The 20,836-nt window shown below is 43.8% G+C and overlaps 2 protein-coding genes across 2 annotated transcripts in view; one reads left to right on the forward strand and one right to left on the reverse strand.

Moving 5' to 3' along the window:
- Positions 1 to 7,110, reverse strand: part of LOC104966130 (dynein regulatory complex protein 1) — a 17,177-nt gene extending 10,067 nt beyond the window's left edge. The window contains exons 1-5 of the mRNA XM_010795280.1: positions 6,979 to 7,110; positions 6,525 to 6,897; positions 5,868 to 5,957; positions 5,704 to 5,787; positions 5,463 to 5,605 (exon numbers count right to left, since the gene is read on the reverse strand). Of these exons, the coding sequence (XP_010793582.1) occupies positions 5,463 to 5,605; positions 5,704 to 5,787; positions 5,868 to 5,957; positions 6,525 to 6,897; positions 6,979 to 7,100 (812 nt within the window). The 5' untranslated portion in view covers positions 7,101 to 7,110. The remainder of the gene's footprint in view (positions 1 to 5,462; positions 5,606 to 5,703; positions 5,788 to 5,867; positions 5,958 to 6,524; positions 6,898 to 6,978) is intronic.
- A 2,440-nt stretch (positions 7,111 to 9,550) lies between these two features.
- On the forward strand, positions 9,551 to 19,752 carry nr4a3 (nuclear receptor subfamily 4, group A, member 3). Its single transcript, XM_010795279.1, has 5 exons — positions 9,551 to 10,407; positions 14,803 to 14,932; positions 16,183 to 16,346; positions 16,480 to 16,679; positions 19,344 to 19,752. The coding sequence occupies exons 1-5, from the start codon at positions 9,580 to 9,582 to the stop codon at positions 19,735 to 19,737; spliced, it is 1,716 nt and encodes a 571-aa protein (XP_010793581.1). The 5' UTR covers positions 9,551 to 9,579; the 3' UTR covers positions 19,738 to 19,752.
- Positions 19,753 to 20,836: the final 1,084 nt, after the last annotated feature.

Consider the following 20,836-nt stretch of genomic DNA (forward strand, 5'->3'; position numbering starts at 1 on the left):
AGAAAGTACATTATTTCAAATAAAAGCGTTTTGTGTAGCAGTAACACCAATGACGTAATTTTGGGTGACTGACATTTATTTGATATTATTAATAATAATTTGCGTTTTTTTTATTACCATTTCAGTGTTATATTTAATGCTTGTAATGTTATGTAAATATAAATTAGATTTATTTATTGAAAAAATTAAAACTATAGGCTTCACTTCCATGTATGATCAAAGTGACAAGGCAGTTCCTTGAACTTGGCATTTTGAATAAATTGCAATTTATGTATAAAACCATTTTTTATTTATTTTGTATCTAGTACCATTGCAAAGACAATCTCTATTTATTCAACATATATAATGAATGTGAGTATTAGGTCAACGTCATGTATTTTGGTGTCTGCAAAAGTAAGTGACAGTACTTCCACCTTTTCTGTAGAATGACCCAGCTACTGTTGCTACGCAAAGCCTACATGCAGTTTCCAATGGTAATGGTGGCACGCTTGCGGAATTTACTTAATTCTATTTACTCAAGGTTCACTTGTGGTTTCGTTCAGGACACAATCAGCTACCTGGGTGAAGGTCCCATGTTGATTTGACCCATTCATCAACCCCAACATGCAACTTTGATGTGTATTCTGTTTAAGGGTCTTCCTCCTTTGCTTGTACCTTACATACAGCTAACATCAGAGTCTTAATAAGCTGCTACCAATGATCAATATGGGGAGTGTTTGGCGAGGACGGTCTAGGGCAATTAGTTTCTTTATGCTGCTCTACCGGCACACTGATCAACAAGTGGAATTAAAGATTGCAGCTCTAAGGACGTGATTCCTCACTGGCTTCACAAATACATTCCCAGTTGCTTCGGTTCAGATGCAAATCCAAGAGAAGAGCCATGAAGATAGAAGTCTTTGGATTTGGACTTCTGATATTTATTTGATAGTTCCACCATCAAGTCAGACTTGAACCTAACATAATTAATGTGCATGTACATGCAACATGTAACATGTACATTAAATGAACTAAAGGTGAAATATTGTATGAATTAAACAGTCATGACTGGAATCCTGGAGTACTTTCAAAAATGATATTACTGTCATTGTATTAGTTTTTGGTTTATTGGTTTATTTTATGAAGTATTCTTACTCTTACCTCATTCACACCAACGGTGTTTCAGGGCCGGTTCGGAGCTGGAGCTTGAAAAGCACCGGGTTTTCTTATTTACACCGCAGCAGAGCAGCCTCTTAGCTCCGGAATCCAGTTTGTTTCGAGCACCAAAAAAATTGTCCGGCCAGAGCAAAAGCACCGCATACGTCACGCTTACGTTGAGGCGGGGTCAGGGGCAGGGGCGGGATCAACTCCTGGACAACAACAAAAAGCCCACGTTTTATCCAGTTTGTACACAACGATGGAGAAACTTAACAAGCAGCAGTGGTCCACTGAAGAGACCAGCTACCTACTGGGAATCTGGTCTTCCGAAGAGGTACAGAGGAAGCTGGAGGCGTGATGAGGGTAATGACAGTAATGAGGGTGATGGGGGTAATGAGGGTGATGAGGCCATTGTTGTTGTCGGCCATTGTTGTTGTTGTCGGCCATTGTTGTTGTTGTCGGTGTGAGCTGTGAGGGGTTTCCGCGTGGTTTGGCTTTATGAAGCAGGCACGCAAACGGTTACGTCATGACGCAAACGATGACGCAATGACGCAGCACCAGTCGGACTCTGGGCAGTGAAAAGAGCCGGAGCTAAATCGAAGAACCGGTTGTGAACCTGAAAAGCTCTAGCACGGAGCTTGAACCGGAGTTGCGTTGGTGTGAATGAGGTATGTGTGTCATGTCTGTTTTTACTTCCTGTGTTTGTTTGTTTTTCTGCCTTTTGTAATGGTCTGACCCAGCCTAATTAGTATCACCTGTTCCCATCAGCCCTGCTACCGCCTGCACTTCATCCACTCATTAGTTCAACTTGTATAAAGTCCGGATTTTCTCTTCAGCCATTGATGGATTCTTGCTTGTTCTGTACTGTGAAGTTATTTTCTGTTTTGCTTTGCTTGTCTGGACCAAGCCTGGAATTCAATAGTTTTTCTGCAGGAAGTTCCTGTGGCCTGCATTTGGCTCACTGTTTCACCTCCCATGATAATAAGCTCTAAGGTTGGCATCACCTGATCAGATAATAAGAGAAAAGTTATTTGGGCATCTCAGAGAAGTTAGCAGATGAGTGTAATACAAAAAAAACATTTTACCCTGAGGAACTGCTCTGCACCCATTTTTTAAGGTATTGATTTTGCAATACTCCACAGAAAAGCTTCCCTAATAATGTTTGCTGCTGTTCCTCTTACTCAGCCCTTGCTCTGTTCCATCCAATCTCACACACATTCCATTTCTGATTTGACACCATTGTCTGCATAAAATGAAGATGCTGTCAACAAAGACTGTAAATTAGTCAACACATATTTTCCTCAGACAAATATGTGTTTCATTACACCTGATTTGCAGTAACACTGCTTCAATGGCACAAATATTGGCATCTTGCTCATTCTCCTCAGTGCTAAATCAATCACAATGGGTTGTGTAACTGCATCAGTAACCTGGAGTGAAAGTATTAGCAAGCATAGGAAGCTTAGGCCCCGCCCACACGGAGACGATGTCAGTTGAACCCGCTAACGTTCTCTATCGTATAGAGCAGGGGTTTTCAAAGTATGGGAAGGTGAGCCTCCCCTCAGAGAGCATAAGAACAGCCGTGCCCCCCCTCCCAATTATTATTGCTATTATTATTATTGAAAATGGTTGTAATAACAACCAATAAACATTGGTTGTTATTTTACGAGTAGCTTAGGATCTACATACCTGCCAACCCTACCGATTTGGGCGGTAGTCTACCACTTTTGACATGTTTTTACCGTCTACCGACTTACAGTAGCTGGCTTTCCCTATCAATTTTCAATTTTCCCAAACTATAACAAAGAAAAATGACACTATATAGACACTGGACTCGACCTTTGGCGGACACCGTTTGCAGCGTGCCTGTGATCGCATCATACAAACAGTCCTCTGTGTTTCTGAAAGAGAAACAACGTGCAGACCGGGGGCAACGCTGCCTTTCCTCTGCACCCCCGGGGCTGATGATGGGTAATCACTCCCAAATGAGTTTAAGGTAACAGAGACGAGGCATTTGAGTCCTGCAGGATTTCCCCGTTAATATCAGTGTCTCGAAAACACATGTTGGCGACTGAAAGACATCCAGTATTTGGTCTTTTCCGGAAGCATCCTACAGTGTCTCAACTGAAAGAGGACCACAAACACACACAAAATATAATACAATTTTGAGATTTGGGGATATTTATCTCCCATTCTTTCACTTTTTCTGACATTTTCAACACCAAACATGTCGTTAATGTCTCTGTTTAGTTAACTATAGCAATCTGAAAGCCTGTTCATTATTTATATCACACTTTATCAGTAGAAACATACAGGAAATGACTTTTTTAATGCAGTATTTTCTGATTTATGGCGCAACACAAAGATATTTCGCTCTGTGCAAACCTTTGACTCTAATATGTCAACAACATGAAACAAGAATATGAACCTGGCTTTATCCAATATTCACACAAGAGTTCTACATCCTGACACATCCTTCATCTACACCAGGGATCACAAACTACAAACTCAATTAACCACCTTTTTTTCAAAGGAGTGTTTTAACATTATAAGTACTGGCGCTCTTTGACACACGGTGTGCACGTGTCGCGACGGTCGTACCAGACACTCGACTCTCTACTACGTCACCAGACACTTGCGGGGCGGGGGCCGTGCGTCTACTCTCTCTCTCTAGAGAAAAATTTATATAACTCTTCACATCTTTGCCCCTTACCAATCTACTTACACGCTTCTATTGCCACATACACTCGTAAATAAATAACCAGCTTTACTCACTGTAAAGTATTGCCCTAGTTTAAGTTTCCCACCTTACCCGGACGACGACGACTTACGTACCCGTTCCACTGACTTTTTCAAAATTTCTCAATAATGTAAGCAAAGTCTATTATGTATTATTACTATTAAGTAAAAGATAAAACCGTGGAAAGTTTAAAAAGTCTAACAAAAATCACCTACGTCATACTCTCCCTCGCAGGTCTTACCTGTGGTTCTACAACACGAACTCAAGAACTATTTTTCCCCCCCGGGGGTGTAAAAAAAAAAACAAAATTTTTTCTTTTTGTCAGTTATTCAAAGAGGACAAGTGGTTTTCGTATGGCATGGGTAGACAATCTACCTTTTTCTTTCACCTAAGGTTTTCATAAGATTTTTCATTTAGAAGTTGATGCTTGATTGACATAAGACTAATGGAAAGTTCTCGTAGCATAAGCATAAGCTCATTGACTAATGTAAATGTCTCTCATTCGGAGGTTGGGACGGATCTTCACTAGGAAGCAATCGGCACTTCTCCAGACGATTCCGACAGATACGCAGGCGACATGCGACTCGCACGAGCCACAATCGTAACACCTGATTATATTTTTACGCGACCGGGCGAGCTATCACAGATACCTATGTCAAACCCCCCCCCCCCCCGGGCGGGGGGGGGAAAACCTGCCTTTACCATCAAACACTNACTCCTCTTCAATCTGTGCAAGGCACGGCCTCCTACAGTGTAAAGTTGTGCACAAAGTTCACTACACTAACTTGAGGCTATCTCGGATTTACCCCAATGTAACTGACTCTTGTAATAGGTGCAAACAATCCCCAGCCAACCATTCCCATATGTTCTGTCTCTGCCCTAGGCTCACCACATTCTGGTCTGATGTCTTCAAAACTCTTAGCACAGCATATAATACTACTATCCTTTCAGATCCTCTCTTGGTCTTGTTTGGTGCCCCCCTGCAGCCTGTCGCCTCTAAAGTTATACAGACTGTTCTAGCCTTTGCCACCCTGTTAGCCAGGCGACTTACACTCCTCAATTGGAAACACGCTCAACCTCCATCTCATAGTAGGTGGGTGAAAGAAATGTTACTGTCCATTAGATTCGAAAAGCTTAGGTTTTCCATCAACTGCTCCTTAAGCTCTTTTAAAAAAACGTGGAGACCTTTCTTAAATCATATTGAATCTCTGACATCCCTGCCTGACTGTGACGACTGAGCCCCCCCCCCCCCTTTTTTTTTTTTTTTTTTTTTTTTTTTTTTTTTTTTTTCCATACTTATGTATTTCTTGTATGTATTTTGTACTGTTTACATTTTGTGTACTGAGAAGTGTTCTCCTTTGGGTGGGATTGTGGGAGGGATAAAATGACGGGGAAGAATGGAAGTTCTCTGTGACACTGCTCTGTTGTTTTGTTGTTCTAATTGCTTCCAATAAAGAACGTTGATAAAAAAAATAAAAAAATAAAAGGGTAATAATTCCTAAAATGAAGTAATCATTTCATTTATTCCTTCAGAGAAACCTTTTGAAACTGAGCAACAAAGGTTGAATGAGTGTAAATGTGTTCTTACCTGGACCTCATGTGCTGCCGGAGGAAACTTTTTAGAGCAGGCACAACGTCATACGGATCGAGGTCAGAGGTCAGATGAGTCGTAGGCTCGGTCCCCTCTTCCTCTGCCTTGTTATTAGATTCCCCCGACCCATCACAAACATCCTGCGGGCAGAGAATAATCATCAGTAAATATGATAATAATTACAATCCTCATTCAAGAGCATCCATCCACTAAACTCTTCATCCCTGTCCCTCCTCACCTCGGTCTGCTCCCTCTGCTGATGTCTGTACTTTAATAAGAAAGCAGCCAACTTGGGAATATCCTCCTCTTCAATGCCAATATACTAGAAGAGAAAATAACATGTCTTTTGGTCAGTATTTGCTCCGTACAGTCCAACAGTCTCATGACATCAGAGGAACTCACAGAGAGGAGAGAGCCCAGCTTCACCACGGTCTGCTCCTCCTTCCCCAGGGGAATCAGCAGCTTCAGGAGTTTATCCTCCATCAGGAAGCCCTGAGGCAGAAGGAAGGGGACATTTTGGTCGAAGATACTTGTCAGATAATGTCATAGACAAATAAATTGAACGATTATAGCAACCAAAACTTTTTTAAAACACTCATATTGGCTACTGAAAAATTGTAAACCTAACTTTCGATAGCCCAAAACTTTGAAAACACGTGTGTGCTTTCTTGCTGAGAGTTTGATGAGAAGATCGATACCACTTTGTAATATCAGTATGATAAATAAGCATTACTGTCCCCTAAAAATAGGATAGATTTGGTTTATTCGAAAATGATGGTTAGGATTAAAATAAGTAAAACAGCGGACAGCCCAAGTCCGCAAACATTTCCCAAATTGGGATTAATAAAGTACTTTCTTATCTTTAAGCATCTCAGTGTATATGTGTTTTGCTCAAAGCGTGGCTGAAATATCAAGCTTCAGCTTAGGGTGATCAGAGATAAATAAAGCATTGAAGATTAGTCTTAGATATCATGGTTATTACTGTTCGTAAAGATATAAATATAGTTGTGATTGTACAAACGTCTTCCTGTATCAAACATAAATGAACTTGTCTCTCACCGCCTTGTCACACAGCAGCTCCATCACTCCCTTCAGTGTCTCCATGGACAGCTTCTCTTCCTCTTCCTCTGCTCCGCTCTCGCTCTGCACCGCGCTCCCTTCAGCCTCTCTCTCCTTCCTCCCTGAGGGGTCCATCATCCTCTGACTGCCCTGAGAATCCTGTCCAGTGTGGAGCAGCTGAGGGACCCCCTGGGGCTGGATGGGACCGCAGAGCTCCATGAACCCCATGACGGGTCGCTCCCAGGCCACCCCAAGGTGCTGCTTGCAGATCTGCGAGTCGATGTCCAAAGCCCTCTCCACTAGTTGCTTCACCTCGGCATCAATCATTAGCCACATCTCCTCGAACTTTCTGCCATCAGCGACTGCAAAGTGCCTGGGTGAAGAGAAGAAGAAGACATGTTCAGCAGTACAGCATGTCTGTTTTACTCTCAGTTGATGGGATGTTATGACTCACTTCAGTTGCTTCTGTATGCGCTCATACTGCTTTATTTTGCATTTGTAGTCCTCGGACAAATACCGGCTCTTCTTTGTAAACTCATCTCTCTGACTTTTATACTTATCGCTAAGGTTTGCCATCTGTTTCTTCATCCTGAAACGCAAAGAAAGCCAGAGAAACCGGAGAGTGAATTAAATAGAGTGTGTGTGTGTGTGTGTGTGTGTGTGTGTGTGTGTGTGTGTGTGTGTGTGTGTGTGTTTGTGTGTGTGTGTGTGCTGTGCGCGTGCCACTATGTGTGTATGAAAAAATCATCACATCAAAAGTGTCTTTCCTCAGCTGACACACAGAGTCAATAATCAGAGCCCAAAAGATAAGAGATACTATGTTTGTAGTCAGCTGTCAAGTAGATTATATTTGTTTTAAAACAATTCTTATGCCTCTCTTTTTTGTGTTTTATATCTATTTTATTTAAAGGTATATGTCTGCATAAGGCTGCCAACAAAAAAAACACAGGTGCAAAAACATATAGGCCTACAGTATACCTACACACACTAATGCAGCATTGGGCAGTGACTTTGACCTACTGACACAACACTGAGAGCCACAAAGTTCACCACTGTACTCTGCTCTGCTCACGATTGAGTTTGTTTTTCCTCTACTTACTTTGATGCCTAATCTGTTGCAAAAATACTTTAGGTATAACCCAGAAAGGCCCCAATGAAGCCCTTAATGCTGCGTGTGTGGTTTTCCACGTGGGTATAGAAGAGTTGGTCACTAGTAGAAGAAGAAAAAAAAATGACGTCAAGCACACGCAAGCCTACAGTTTGACTCATATCCTCAATTTAAAAAAACTCATGCAGCATTATATTCCCAATATGACATATAACCAAATAAATGTGAGATATTGAATTTATTTAAAAAATAAATTGCAGGATTATTATTTTTAATAGGGGACAGTGCTTTTTTGAACTGTCTCTTTGTGTTATACCAAATACACAGGACCAACAGAAACATTAAATAAATATATAAAGTGATAGATGAGTGTCTCCCTTATTGTTTTTTTTCTTTTTCTTTAATTACCGCTTTGAGTCATTATGTCTTTCGACCCCCTACCGCCATACTGCCCCTCAGGTTGAATTTAATTGTGTTGAAGCAGCTTAAATTAATGTGTCACTCAGCTTCCGCCATGAGTGACAATCGTGTACTGCAGGCTGTTAGGCATAGATGACCGCAAACTAAAAGTTGTAGGCTATTTTCGAAACGTGTGCTTAAGCCTATTAGTAAAAGTTATTAGGGGAGAAAGAGTGGATTTCTGCAGGACTTTAAAATGATTTTAAAGAAAGAACAGGAAACGGGCTGTAATTCCCTGACTGGGGCTTCGTGCCTCCGTTTGGATGCTGGTATTTGTGGGTGCTTTAACAACAGCAGTTCCCGATGTGTCCCGTATTTGACTAGACAAACATGACGCGCGGGGAACAGGGGCGATTACGACAGAGCGCGCGCATGCTGGGCGTCAATGGGAGCCGCGTGTTGACAGTTCCCTGCTCAGGAGCGACGAGCAAACACCACAAACCCAGCGCTGACACTCATGACCGATTAGCCCGCACACGCATGCACACACACGTGCACGCAAAAGCAATGTTTTACGTAAAGGGTTTGATAAAATGAGACCATATAGTCCACGCACACAGATTAAGAGGTGGTGGCCTGTTGCTGTGACACAATTAAATCAAGGGGGGAAACACAAGACATACCGACTGGCGTCTGTTGCAGTTAGAGGAAATATCTGTGTCTGCATTTGTCAGTGTGTGTATGTGTGTGTTTGTGTGTTTGTGCATTTGTGTGTGGGTTGTGCAGCCAGCATTCAGCACCACCATGGGGTTCCATTATTATTTAATGTTATCTCATCTGCTTTGCCATCTGACTAACTGTACACCCACCCACACACACAGATACCCAGCACACACACATGTACAAACACACCCTGGTCACAGATACTTTTCAGTTTGTAGAGTGGATTAAATCTCTGCTTTGAATGCTTTGCCTCAGGATTGTGCACTGATGAGCTGCAGCTTCTCTAACTGAACTGACTGTAGGAGAGTCTTCATTGCCTGGAGGTTGTGTGTGTGTGCTTCACATGTCTATTTATTCAGAGAAGTGCAAGAAGTATTAAAGCAGGAAATGGTCTAAATGGCATAAAATAAAAATATTTTTTTAAAGATCCTATTAGGACATTTTTATAAATGAGCAAAATCTCTGAGATCTAAAGAGCTGAAAAGGACTGCCTGTTTCATCAGATATATGCAGAATCTTTTTATCGTGCACTGTTAATTGTTACCCTGTACTACTTTTGTGAGCATGTGCCTCCACCCTTTAAATTCACTAAAGGGTTGTTCCTGTACTGTGCTTCTGTGGGCAATCTCCTTCTTCTTGAAGTCCTGCTTTCAGTTTAAATCAGTTGTTAACTAATGTGTAATTTTCTCACTGAATGATTGTTGCCATACAGCTGTACTCTACTAACACTATTAAAATGCTTTTTGACTGAAAACATTTTGGAATACATCTGGTGTTATGTGCCACGCAGCTCTAACCTACGTCTGCTCTCTCTCTCCGGCAGACATGCCCTGTGTGCAGGCTCAGTACGGGCCCGCCCCCCCAGGCTCAGCCTACTCTGGCCAGTCCTTCAGTTACCAAGGCGACAGCTACAGCTCTGACCTCATGACCCCTGATTACACCAAGCTGGAACTTGGTGGTGGTGAGATCTCCGCTGCCGCCACCACGTCCCTCCCCAGCTTCAACGTCTTTGTGGAGGGGAGCTACGAGCCCAAGTCCTCCTGCCTCTACCAGATGCCGACACACCGGCTCATCAAGAAGGAGGAGGAGAGCTACCCGACGGCTCCGCCCATGGAGGCCATGTCCTCCTCCACCATGTACTTTAAACAGTCTCCCCCCTCCACCCCCACTACCCCGTCCCTGCCACCCCAGCCTGGCACCTCCTTCCTTTGGGACGACCACCCCCTGGCCCCTCCGTCGCACCCCCACTCTCTGGGCTCCCTGGAGACGGGCCCTCTCAAGTCGCCCCGCTTTCCGCACTTCTACCAGCACTCGCCGCCACACAGCGGAGGCAGCATCGGGGGTTACGATAATCTCGGTGGTGGACTAGTTCGCACCTCCTCCTCTTCCTCCTCCTCCTCATCCTCGGTCTCCCATCCTCACTGTCCACCCCTGGAGCAGCCCATGTACCAGCTGCACCGCGGGGCCGGGGGCAGCAGCCTCGCCTTTCGTTCCCTGACTCTCGGGCACTGTGGCCCCCTACTAGGAGACAGCCTGCCATCGCCTCCCCAGCGGGGCCTCCAGGGAGAGGGCACCTGTGCGGTGTGTGGGGACAACGCGGCCTGCCAGCACTACGGCGTACGCACTTGTGAGGGCTGCAAGGGCTTCTTTAAGGTAAAATCCCTCAAAGCAAATAATTTATATCAGTGTTACTCCAAACCCTGAAACTATTATGAAAGCCTAAAGCTTAAACAATGCCATATATGGAGTCATTTCATATTTATTCCTTATGTTTCTTCCTTATATTCCTTAAGGTATTGTAAAGTACCCACTCCTCTTCTTGTCCTTTAATCCGATAAACAAACAGAAGAGCAGATGCACATTCACATTCACAACAGACAGTCAACCATAAAATATCATCAAGTAGCTGCATACTGACTGACGTTTTTGACTTAAGACATGTTTCCTGCAACCATATAAATAATCTTAAGAGTCACCACAACACACGCACAGGGGTCTTCTCTCCATGCAACCAAGTAGGCAAATTGTGTGTATGCATGGACTATGTGCTGTGTGATTGCTTGTGTTATGTGAGAACACAGTGTGGTAAGTGTAGTTAAAAATAAATCCTCCTTGAAATCAAGGACCGTTTGCAGGTAATCAATGGCCATGAAACTGACCACATTTCTCTGACAATATAGAGGACGATATTAGTCAGTTTGAGATTTTGTCCGTCAAATAATTCAATTTAACACCCACCCCACTGTCTCACATCCCATGTTACAGCACATGTGGTCACACACAACTCATAGTTTAACGTGACCAAGTGACAGTTTTTAGTCGGACAGATTTTCTCTTACAAGTCATAAAAACACTAAGACAAACTTGTCTGGCATGTGCTCATTGAAATAACAGTGAACTCAGCAACTCCAAGTCATTTCTTTGCAGAGTTTTTGAATTATAACATATTCCGACGCACTTGTTAAGTATTTCTATTGGTTGCATGAGACAAGAGAGTGAAATTAAGTGACAGCAAGAAGGGGGTGCACACACAGAGGTAATTGAATAATGCCTCTGGTAGGTGGAAATGAATTATCCTTCTTTTCAATTAGTTTCACAATTTGTTTTTATTTAGTAATTAATGAAAGCAGCGTCTGGTGGCAGGCAGCAGGCCCGCGGGCTGTCTGCTTGCTGCAGCGCTCAGCACACACAGCCTGTCAAACCTCACTTTCCACACACATGCAGATGCAACTGACCATGCACACACAACATATGCACATGACCACAGATTCATACAGTAGCATGTACATGTGTTTCCAGTCTGTTACTCCCTGAATCCAGTGCAAGAGCAGAGACTGAAACATGCCTTACACACACCTGCTCTTTTCCTATTTATATTAGCATGCACATTACATCCATTATCCTGATGGCTTTATTGTCCCCTAAAAATATTTTCCTGATTATATTTAATTATCCCTGAATAGTTATCACACATTAAACTATAGCAGAGGCTTGCTGTAAATTGTTGTTATTTCATTAGTGCAATTTGATGGCACATATTCAATGTGAATTCATTTTAGCTGTTAAACAAAGAGTTTGTTTTTCCTGTTTTTATTATTTTTGGCAGAATAATGAAGTCCATTCACTGGTGTCCATTTATTTAGTGCACCCATTCAGAATTTGAATTTTTAAAGATAAATAAAAACTAGATCTCAGGTTTTAGTATACAAACATTAAGCTAAAAGCAAAAACACATTTTAAAAGGTGACCTGTTTTACCCCATGTTCTAACCGGTGATTTACATTAGCTTTGCTTTTATCAGACAAAATACAGGGTTCAGCGCTATGTGTTATTTTCACTGCATGCATGCTATGCAAGTCATGTTGCATAAAAAGCTGGGATGTGGTACTGGCAGTCTGTGATGGAAAACTGAAAATGAAAAAGGTAACATACATATTACTTATCAATTGAATCCCATAAAGAAAACCGTAAAATCAGCAGCTCAGAGCTACACATAATTGTTTCACTTACTGACAGACAGAGAGAGATTGCCTCTGATTAAGAAGCCAAGGAGAGGAGGGAAACGGGAGACAGAGGGAAGAGAAGGGCGAACAATGTCCCTAAAGGCTTTAATTGAAGCCAAAGCTATGTTATATGTAAAGAATCTGCCTCTGCATGCCTCTAGCCTGCCCCCCACATCACCCACAGCATGTGAGCTTCTGTAAGCGTGCGCTTTTATGAATGTGCCTTCAGCACACACAACTCATTCTGTAACTCTGAAAGTCAATGTATAACTGTGCAATATTTCACTTGAATTAAGTCCTTTTCCCACACAAACATAATAGCACCCTAATATTTCTTTTTCTGATATGGCAATATTTAAATTTAAAAAAAGAAGTTGTAATAGTGAAAAACCGCCAACATCATGGTATATTACAAGACAGATGAAGTTCACGAGAACAAAGTAAACTCCTCACTACACAAAAGAGTGCCTATTTGTCTACACAATGTACAGAGCAGAAGACGGATCTACATATTTGCTAACCATATTGAGATCATTTGATCTGACTATCAGAGACTACTTAGTTACAGAGCATTAGCTCTGATATGTAGTGTCTCTGCTGAGATGCCAGTCCTGCCCCATGCTGCCTATTAGAAAGCAAAGTCACAAGAGCCCCACACACGCACACCACACCACACACACACACACACACACACACACACACACACACACACACACACACACACACACACACACACACACACACACACACACACACACACACACACACACACACACACACACACACACACACACACACACACACACACACACACTGGAGAGAGACAGGTGCCAGACCAACTAATGAGAGCTTAATTTCTCAGAACCTTAATTGATCATTTCAATCTCAGGCTTTTTTTGGAACCAGCTATCACAGGCCCTGAGGTTACTGATGGGAAAACTTCCTCTATATATACAAACATCTAGGGTCAACCCAGCTGTCACCCACCCATATATGCTGCACGAAAACACATGTTTTATGTCAAAAGAGGAGTTTAAAGAAAAAGAGTGAAGGCTACCATTATAATACAAACCTAACGGCCCCTACACTCGACGGCGTCTTAGAGTAAAAAGATTTTTAAATTGGAAGCTTGTCCTTGGTGCTGAGTTTATAGAGGTGTCAATAAATGTTGGCATGCTTTGTGCGTCATCCAGCTTCTCATGCAGCTTTATGTTTAGTTCGGACTCTCACTAAACGGATGCTATGTTCCCTCAAACACATTAATGACCATAACTAACTTATCCCCGCGTGCACGGGTCACTGACCATTGAAAGGATGAGAGCGAGCCTCGGCGCCATAGCAACGGCTCTCATCCGGCGCGGGCGCCCATTACGCGCCAGTTCCGCACTCGCGCCGGAGCATATGGAATAAGTGGTGTGTTATTGGTCTCCCGGGGGCACGGGCATGTGTGGCGCGAGGGGTTCCTAATTTGATTTATTTGTTTGTATGTGTTTTCGAGGCGTTAAAGAAGAGGACAGACTGCGACACTTTCCGTGCGTTTCGTTTGTTTAATTTACAGTTTGTTCTGGTGCTGTCTCGCCTGAGTGGACTCGAGTCCAAGCATGACTGAGTATACATGTAAACACTACAAATGACAGTAAGTGTAGTCTAATTGTAAGCTTGTTTAATTTGATCCTTTAATTGTAGAGCAGTTGCACCTAAGGCAAAGGCTTGCCCAATAGTTTTAATCCAAAGGCGTCTTTACAGATTGGCAACATGCCACAGGAGGCCTCACCGGATGCCAAAGTTACACAATATCCTTATTATGGTCTAAATGCTTCTTACAAATGGGCTGTTTCAATGCAATATAAAGAATATGGTTTCTCCCTGCAGTGTCTAATTGAGAAATGTACTTCTAATTCTGCTCAGGGAAGATTTCATTGAGTAATAGAGCTCGGATTGAGAGCAGTTGTTTTTGACCAGCAATCAGAAACGCACGGGATTGGCCGATTGGTGTGCGCTTGCACGAGAGCAGGCGTGCTTTCATTGGGCCACCATCTCTATTTTGTCTTTCATCCAGACCCCACGTGGCCCGTTTCTGATTTCATTTTAATAAGGTCAGTAATAATCGCTCGAGCCAGCCGAGGAGAAAACAGCCCCCGCGGGGCCCATTGAGAGCGGCGCGATGCGCTAGGCCCCGGAGGTGCCACGAGCTGACCCGCGAGCTTCACAAACAATCTGATCACGCAGCTCTTACGGCCACTGTCCCCCTGTCTCGCGGGACCCGCCTCGCCACGCTAAGCACTCAGTCCCTATTGTCAGCTCCGGCGCTAATAAAATTGTCCCTCCTGCAGGCGAGGGTTGTTGGAAAATTAATTTTATCTAATTATACTGATGTCAACGCCGCCTTTCAGCGCGTAATTAAAATCTGACCTGCAAGCTTCTGCTTTCATTCTTTGATGGGTAAGGGGGAAACAAACTGAAATTGAATTAAACAAATCAAATATTAGGTGGCTGATTGTGTTTGGAGGCTGATTATCGGAATGCCTGTTTCTTCTCTCCACAGCGCACCGTGCAGAAAAACGCCAAGTATGTGTGTCTGGCCAGTAAGAACTGTCCTGTGGACAAGAGGAGACGCAACCGCTGCCAGTACTGCCGCTTTCAGAAGTGTCTGAGTGTGGGCATGGTCAAGGAAGGTGAGAAAAACATTTGATACACACTTTTTAAACAGATAACAAACACACACACCAGGATACACAAACCTGACCTTCAGTCCATGGTGATGAAGTTTGTCTCTGCAATCAGGGTTTAACAGGCCGGTAATTATCTGGCCTGTTGCAGCATCACACACATCCATGAAGCAGTAACTTCTCTCTGAGGTACAAAGGAAAATATACATTAACCAATTAGAACCTGTCACTCTTTGAACTCGGTATCCAGAGGATTTTAAAGCTTTGAAAGAGACACAAAGGTGAACATCCGTTGGAAACATCCTCAAACGTTCTCTTGATTTGTGTCATCACATCTGAAGCCGATACATAGCAGAGATGATTTGCTGATCTCTAGTGTGGCACTTGTATTGCCCCCATTTCCCTGAGGTTTCTCACCTGTTTCACACACACAGACTCACACTCAGGGCCGGCGCTTGGCATAGGCAGTAAGGCGAATGCTAAGGGCGCATCAACCCATGGGGGGCGCCGAAAATTGGGGAAATTTGAAATGGGCAAATTTAAAATGAAAACATTTTTTTAATGTAATTTTCGTAACAAAACAATTTCCCGATTTTGGAACAACAAAGTACATCTTATTATCTTATACTAACAGTATACGCCTATATTGCGTACAGCGCCCATAAACTATGGCGTGCCCCTCCCCCCCAAAATCAGGTTAGTTGAACTGCCCCAGCCCCAGTAAAAACCAGAGGTTTATGTGAAATAGTTCTTTTTTTGAAATAATGGTTTTAGTGTGCAATTATAGGTTTTAATTTTGTATTTGTTTTCATTTAAAATAAATCAAACTCCCAAAAAACATATACAGCTTCTGTGTGTTTTTATTAACATTGGAATGTACTGTGATGCAAGCGACCGCGGTGGGGTGGGGGGATGCTAGCTAAAATCTTGCCTAGGGCAGCAAATTGGTCAGGGCCGGCCCTGCTCACACTCATAAATACACACACACTTGTCTATCCTGTTAACTGCATACAGCCGGTAGAACAGCTCCACTGCCATCTGCTGGCTAGTGGCCTCCTGTGTAGGGATTGGGGGAAGGTTAGAGAGCTCCTGTGGAAAAAAGCCTCAGTCATACTTATCCCACTATAAAATGCTGATAACAAGCCAATCAGGTAGAGAAGAGATGTTCTTTGTGCACGCTGCATAGCCACGACCAGATTCAACTGAACAACCCATTCATATTTGCATTTGGTCTGCTTTCTTTCTCTGCTTCACAGTGGTACGCACAGATAGCTTAAAGGGGCGCCGAGGCCGTCTGCCTTCCAAACCAAAGAGCCCCCTGCAGACAGAAGGGTCTCCTCCTTCCCCACCCCTTAGTTTGCTCTCCGCTCTGCTCAGGGCGTATTCCCACTGCACACCCCGTGACCTCGACTACAGCCAGGTACGCCCAATACCCCTTCTTTAGATCTAAAGAAAAAAAAAAAATGATCTAGGTCGGAGTAGTGCATGCATTCAATAAGAAAATATGGCCTGTCTATGAGTTTATTCAGTAGCTTATCTCTGTGTCTCCACAGTTCAGTACTTCGGACCCTCCCTCCTCCTCCTCTGAGGCTGAGCACATCCAGCTCTTCTACAGACTGCTCACCATCTCAATGGAGACCACGCGATGCTGGGCTGATCGGCTGCCTGGGTTCTCCGAGCTTCAGCGCGACGATCAGAACTTGCTCATAGACTCTGCCTTCCTGGAGCTGTTTGTCCTACGAATGGCTCACAGGTAAGAAAGAGGAGATAGAGACGGATGACACATTTAGCATTTCATTTCACTTAACTTGTGAACAAGTCTCCATCCATACGTGCACATCTAAAAAGTCCTTCACAAGATAAAAAAAATGCACAACTTAATCAGAAACTGAATTTCCTTAGCAACAACAGGCAGATAATATCCTTTAAGTGTGGAACTTTGTTGGCAAAGCTTTGTGCTGCTGTGTCGGTGTATTTCTAAAGTAGGAGGAGTGTAGCTGAGTAATCGCCATATGATCCAAATTATGAATGGAGTCTGCATCTATGACAGCAGCTACACCCACAGAGTTCTGCTCCGCTCGTCTGATATCTGACGCACAGAGAGCTCAGTGTGTGCTCCGCGGGCTAAAACTGTGCTAACATTGTGAACTGTGAATTGACAGGATCAATTCCATATAAAAGCCAGTCAGCTGAGAAACTGAAAAGGGCTGTTATGAAGGGAAATAATTATTCAATTCCTGACTGGATTTAAAAAGAATAGTGGAAAAGGGAATCGACTTGATTTACTTCATGTGTCTGGTGGTTTGTGTGAGAGAGAGAGACCACGTGTGTATCGCTCGTGGTTACCTGTGGTGCCATTATGACTGCCCTTGCCCATCTTTGCCTCAGAATTGCCCCGGGTTACCGCTCTGCTCTTGTAAGGCATGCGGCTGGTTAAATTTATGGCGAGGACGGGGGTTGGGCTACATGCTCATCCCTTTGTCTGTGCTGTCGTCTAGGCCAGAAAACCAACACAGTCACACACAAGAACACTTACTCACACACACTCACGCACACTGATGATGTAGAATCCCAAGTTTCTCTCCTCCTCCCAGTGTAGGTCCAGGTGCAGGGTGGGTAGAGGATGGGTGGTGGCATCACAGTCCCAGCAGGAGGGGGATCAGGCTGGGACTCTGACTCACGCTCAACGGTGGACTCATATGGGCCCAATATCAAACACACACTGCTCATCTTCCTATCAGCCAAACTCCCACGGCGCAGAGGGAAAACGCACAGAAACACAGCACTGTTCTACTCTATCCATTTTTCCGTGAGAGCTAAGGATGCTGTCCATGCTCACATCTTACTGTTGACGAAGCCCTGCACTGACCCTGTCTTGAATGCCTTGCAGACCCCGTATGTCTGTATGCTTGTGTGTGTGTGTGTGTGTGTGTGTGTGTGTGTGTGTGTGTGTGTGTGTGTCTGCGTGTGTACTCAGTGCGTGTAGAGTAAATTTGCTCCGCTCTTCTGAGCCGGCATTGCTGTAAGCAGCCCGTTACCAAACTGTTTCTGTGGTTATTGGTTGATTACCGTGGTGACAGTGTAGTCAGGAGTGAGAGGAATGTGTGGCAGACGTCCAGCTGTGTGTGTGGGCATGTGTGAGTGTGTCTGTGTGTCTGTGTGTGTGTGTTTTGCGCATCTGTTTGGCTGCTTGTCTGCCAGCCTGTCTGTGTAGTTTTGCTCATGTGCTACTATTAGACAAGGGTCAAATAGTATTTTAGCTCATTGTACCAATAGGTCACTGCAGACCTTATCAGCTACGAAGATAAGAAGGATTTGGGTTCATATTGTTTTACAAGGCAAATTCCAGCCATTTATTTGTAATAGGAGTTAAATATATCCAACTTGACACTTCTATCGGTCAATTCAAAATTTTGAATAAGTAGCTTCACACACAAACACAACACACATTTTCTTTAAAGAAATTCAAAGTATGTAATTGTTTCACGCTACATTTGACGGAAATGTAATGAATGAAAAAAGGGAAATATAGGTGCACTAAGTAATCTATGCATCTTATCTAAATCCCCCTTCCCCCTCTGGCTAGTTCTGATGTTTTTGGATAAAAGTGGAAAGGTATTTTTGACTCTGCATGATCTACAGAGCTGATGATGTGCGACAGCATCTGTGTTTGTGTGTAATGCTCAGAGTGGGTGGAGTACCTCTTCTAAACGGCAGTAGGGCTCGTTAGACGTAAATGGTATTTCGCCTCATAACTGCTAAACCAATGTTTGTGCATGGTGTAATTTGAGGCTTCCTCTATATCCCCCCTTCCCCCCCTGTCTTGCTTTCTTATCAGTATCAGCTGTTTCTCAATCAAACACTTTGAGGTCAACACTTTTTCTCTCTCTCTGATGAAAGCCAGGTTCTTTTAGGCACTAATAAAGACTAGTCATAGCTCTCTTTCATTTACTTGTTTTCTTTCCCTCTCTGCTCGATGGTAAAGGAGAGGGATGTTATGTGTCATGAGTAACTGTTGGCTAAATAAATCTGAGAAGCTTTTCGTTTCCTCATTAAGGCTTTGTGTTTCCACTGCACACCGCAGCCTGGGCACATTAAAGCCTTAAGAGTTTACCTATCTGTAAATACACACTCAGCCCTCTGCCCTAACCCCTCACCCGACCTGCCAGAAGGAAACACAGGAATGTTTTAAAATGCTATAATTTGGAAAACACAACCTTAATCAGCTGCATGCCTGTGTTTGATGTGTGTCCCGTTTCTATGTGTGCGTGCATACTGCCAGGTTCTCTCATTGTTTTTATTGTAATTGTTTCCTTGTCCAAGTATCACAAGCTATATTTACAATACTCTAAGGAAAATGCAGCATTTTATTGGAATAGTATTCTAACCGATGTATCCTTTTCTCTCTGTGTCTCAGGTCGATGCTGTCAGAGGATAAACTCATCTTCTGTAACGGCTTGGTGCTGCACAGGTTCCAGTGCCTTCGTGGGTTCGGAGAGTGGCTGGACTCCATCCGGGACTTCGCCACCCACCTCCAGAGCCTAAACCTGGACGCCTCTGCCTTCGCCTGCCTGGCCGCCCTCGTACTGCTCACAGGTAAAAACACATCAAAATCTCAAAAATCCCAGAAAAAACTGTTATATGATAGTGAGGAAAACTGCATCCTGTTTTCAAAGTTGGATGCCTCACTCCGCCATACACAAACAACATCTGTCAATCACACAAGCTACCCATTCGTGAATACAGATACAAATCCGCAAACACTTTCTTTCCTTTGTCCAGAGCTTTGCCCTCTGGGTGATTCATTGTGACAGTGATCAGGTGGATTCATCCACTGCCGTCACACATACGCTCAAAGACACACACGTGCATGCTTGTTCCTACACATCTCCGCCTGAAACAAGAACCCGATACCCGGGAGCACCTGCTGCACCTGCCCCACACCTGGTCCTCTAATCAGTGTGCATGTGTGAAAAATGGAGAGGGAGTCTGCTTTCTATTTGACGTTGGAGCCGCAACAGAGAAGGCAATCATTTAGTGGTCAGGAAAGCAGATTAGAAATGCAAAAGAGATGTAGGTGACGGCGGATGCCTTTTGCAACTAGGTTCTCATTTCATCTCAAGAGTCAGAGGCTGTACATAAGTGTGTAGGTGTGTGTGTGTGTGTGTGGTGGTGTGTGTGTTGTGTGATTGGCAAGTCTGTTTTGTGGTGCGGTATGATATGAGTGGGGGGTGGGTGGGGCGTTCGAAATGTGTCGTGTCTGTGTGTGTAACAGGAGGAGCGTTGAAAGTTGCTGAGAGCGTGTCTATGTTTTCACCGAGTTGTTAATCGACTAATAAGCCGAGACATTCGTCGGTTTAATTAATCTTTGTGTGTGCGTGTGCGTGTGTGTGAGTGACGACGGGTATCGTTGAGGACACCGTGGGCATGATCCGAATTAGGGCCACTGTGATTGGAGTAGAGACGGTCGTCTTGGCCACAGGTCCGGCGTGTGCGCTGGTGTGTATTGTCTGTTGTGTGTTATTGTCTGTGTGTGTGTGTGTGTGTGTGTGGTGGTGTGTGGTGTGTGTGTGTGTGTGTGTGTGTGTGTGTGTGTGTGTGTTGTGTGTGTTTGCTGTGTGTGTGTGTGTGTGTGTGTGTGTGTGTGTGTGTGTGTGTGTGTGTGTGTGTGTGTGTGTGTGTTGTGCGTCGAGTCAGACGTCCACTCCGGAACAGAGGATTCTGGTCAGAGTGAAACTCCATCCAGGTAATAGACTTCGATAAATTGAACAAACAAATACACTGGGAAACACACAGCAAGACACAAACGACGGCACCTCAGTAAGAAGAGTCGGCATGGAAGTACCGCCGCAAAAATCTGAGTACGAGGCGAAGGAGAGAATACGAGACGGATAAGGGAAAGAAAGAAGA

This window comes from Notothenia coriiceps, unplaced genomic scaffold, assembly GCF_000735185.1.
Source record: "Notothenia coriiceps isolate Sejong01 unplaced genomic scaffold, NC01 NC01_scaffold00037246, whole genome shotgun sequence".
Taxonomy (NCBI): domain Eukaryota; kingdom Metazoa; phylum Chordata; class Actinopteri; order Perciformes; family Nototheniidae; genus Notothenia; species Notothenia coriiceps.

What these genes read in the sequence shown, in the direction of transcription:
- nr4a3 (XM_010795279.1), top strand. Translation starts at nt 9,580, where the DNA reads ATGCCCTGTGTGCAGGCTCAGTACGGGCCCGCCCCCCCAGGCTCAGCC. An exon ending in GCTGCAAGGGCTTCTTTAAG is followed by an intron (nt 10,408 to 14,802) that starts GTAAAATCCCTC and finishes TTCTCTCCACAG; the next exon opens with CGCACCGTGCAGAAAAACGC. An exon ending in TGTGGGCATGGTCAAGGAAG is followed by an intron (nt 14,933 to 16,182) that starts GTGAGAAAAACA and finishes TCTGCTTCACAG; the next exon opens with TGGTACGCACAGATAGCTTA.